The sequence below is a fragment of the Primulina eburnea genome, chromosome 14, assembly GCF_022965805.1.
Source record: "Primulina eburnea isolate SZY01 chromosome 14, ASM2296580v1, whole genome shotgun sequence".
Classification (NCBI taxonomy): Eukaryota; Viridiplantae; Streptophyta; class Magnoliopsida; order Lamiales; family Gesneriaceae; genus Primulina; species Primulina eburnea.
In genome coordinates, this window is record NC_133114.1 from 25660662 (window position 1) to 25663607 (window position 2946).

Consider the following 2946-nt stretch of genomic DNA (forward strand, 5'->3'; position numbering starts at 1 on the left):
GGCGGTGATTAGGTGCCTGAAGCTCAAAATTTTCACAATAAACAATAGATGTGCTATTCGGAAGTCATTTGGACTAGTGTATGAACAAAAAACAGTAGATGCGTTATTCTCGTCTAGAATCTGATAAGCTTTCTTGCGGAAGCTATATTTGAAAATTGAACGGTTGGATTTGAATTAATTTTGATATGATATTCAGGACATAAAATAATATATTATGAACCGTGAAAATCGGATTTATTAGAATCTTGGTCAGAAAGTATCCCTAAGAAAAATGTTGCTGCTAAAAGTTTTGAAAATATCAAAATTTTGGTGTTGGGAATACTTCGTTAATTTTAAAAACCTTATTTTTCATTTTTCTCTTTAAAATTCATAATATTATTTATATTTTTGAATTATTATTCCTAAAATTTCCTTTATCAGCGGGAATTAAAGTTAATTATTAAATTTTAAAATGATAATATCAACTCAATGGTATATTCTACGATAATTAGATATAAAAACAATAAAATCGTTTTGGGATTTAGTTGTCCTCTGGCAATTTCTCGGTTAGCAAACTGTAATTAAGTTGGTTCCATTTTTTCCCTTCAGTTATATATATATATATATATATATATATATATATATATATATATATATTTTTTTTTTTTTTTTTTTTTTTTGCATGGCATTAATCACGTCTCTATCCCTCTAAATTTAATAGCTTCAATTCTTTCCGATATATTCAACAGCTTTTTCTTTTTCAAGAATCCACAGTTTCTCGTTTCTATTTCGTTTTCTTCGTTAGTACTTCTGCGAATTTGTAGCCATGGAGAATTCGGAAGCTAAGAGGATGTGAGTTTTGATTGTGTTTAATTAACTTAATTCTCGTCACTTTTTCCTTGTTGGTTTTCTTTTACATACAAAGAATTCGGGTTTTGTAGGCTCGACAAATGCATTCTTGAATACATGATCCAGAAGAAGATGAGTCGTACTGCTGTTATGTTCGCCCAAGAGGCAAAAGTTCGTCTTGATGGTATATATACATAATACATGTGTGTGTGTGTGTGTCTGTGTGTCTGTGTGTGCAGTACCCATTTCTACCCCACCTATTCCAAGATTCTTTAATTTAATTGCACATCAGAATATTTCGTTTTTACCATTTTATATATATTTCTATTGATTCTGTTTATTCAAGAAGCAATCATTCTGCAGTATTCTTCATTTACATGGATTTTGATTTTGATATCACACATCAACTGTATAATTGTGAAATTTAATAATCTAGAACTTGATATATATATATATACCGGAGTTTTAGAATTTGATTTGATGATAAGATATCATGTAAAATCTTTATTTTCAGCTCCCATGACTGAGAAAGGATTTCTGGAAGAATGGTGGAATATGTTTTTTGAGGATATGTGCATGAGTGGACTTCCAATAAATCCTCAGGCAATGGGAGTCTACTCAATAATTATTTCAATCCATAGACTTCATCAAAATGTAAGCGTATCTCATCATTCTTGCTTATCCAATTGTATTTCCAGACTCATTTAGTTTCCACATATTTGGCAGGCTACTGATCAGAACGCAGCAAATTGCTCGCAAAATATAAGCCTGGAATTGCCAAGGCCGGTGAGTCATATGTTACAGAATACCAGTCCTACAATGGGAATGCCAGGAATTCAAGACTCATTCCCAAATCTTTGTCAAGAACATCTTCAGACGACGGGAATGCCAGGAATTCAAGACTCGTTTCCAAATGCTTTTCAGACATCTCAATGGGAATGCCAGGAATTCAAGACTCATTTCCAAATATTTGTCAAGAACATCTTCAGACAACGGGAATGCCAGGAATTCAAGACTCATTTCCAAATGCTTGTCTAGCTACTCAAAACAGAGGAAATTTGCCAGAAGATGTTATCCAGGAACTGAAATGGAGAGAGATGTCTTATCTGTTACAGAATCCGTCCAGAGCAGTGAATTGGGGGATGCCAGTACTTAATAATCACCCTCATTCTACAGCGACCCCAAGACCAACCATGGTGGATTTTCAGCAAAGAGCTCTACCAATGAGTACGCCTCTGAGCCCGAATATGCTGCAAAGTGCTCATCCAATGATGGCAACTCCGAGCCCGAATATGGCAAATCTGCCGCAAAGTGCTCTACCAACAACAGCTCAGGGGCAAGAATATGACCAAAATCACTTAGGATCACGTTCTTCTTTGGACTCCAATGCGGGAAACTTGACAGCTGAAAGTAGACAAGGGCGAGAGCATCCTACGTCTCGTGGTACCAGGGGCAAAACTAGATTTGTTACCGCTAAATAAATTTTTTTATACCATTTTCGAAACTCGTAGCTTCTCTGTCGTGATAAATGAACATTAGTAAGAGGGGACGATCTCCGACTCGTCTTTTGTATGAAACTTGTGATTTCATTTGCATTTTTAGTTCAAATAATAACTGCATTAGATATGTGGCTGAGGCTCTACGAAGTTTTTTGTTACCACTTACCAACCATATAAAATTACAAAAAAATTATCATCTTTATTTTTTAAAAAAAATTATAAGAAACCATTTTGGTAATTTTATATATCACATATGAATATTATATCTTATTTACTTTTTAAATATCTTGATATTCACACAAAAAATTAATTCACCATTAAAAAATGCATATGCTCACATTGTGTGCAAAGACAAAAACTTATATGAGGGGGTCTCACGTGTCGTATTTGTGAGACGGATATCTTATTTGGGTCATCCATGAAAAATGTATTAATTTTTTATGCTAAGAGTATTACTTTTTATTGTGAATATCGGTAAGGTTGACTTATCTCACAAATTAGGATCCGTGAGCTTGTCTCACATGAGACCAACTCGTGTGCAAAAGGGCTACTAATTCTAAATTAAATTTCAACACAATAAAAAATCCTGGTGAAAAAATTAAAATGACTAATTATGAAA

At 33.5% G+C, this 2946-nt stretch overlaps 1 protein-coding gene across 1 annotated transcript; it reads left to right on the plus strand.

The window, feature by feature from the left end:
- Positions 1–926: 926 nt before the first annotated feature.
- Positions 927–2303, plus strand: LOC140811386 (uncharacterized). Its single transcript, XM_073169228.1, has 3 exons — positions 927–1012; positions 1343–1482; positions 1555–2303. Exons 1-3 carry the CDS (start codon positions 946–948, stop codon positions 1864–1866), a joined length of 519 nt encoding a protein of 172 aa, XP_073025329.1. The 5' UTR covers positions 927–945; the 3' UTR covers positions 1867–2303.
- The last annotated feature ends 643 nt before the right edge of the window (positions 2304–2946 follow it).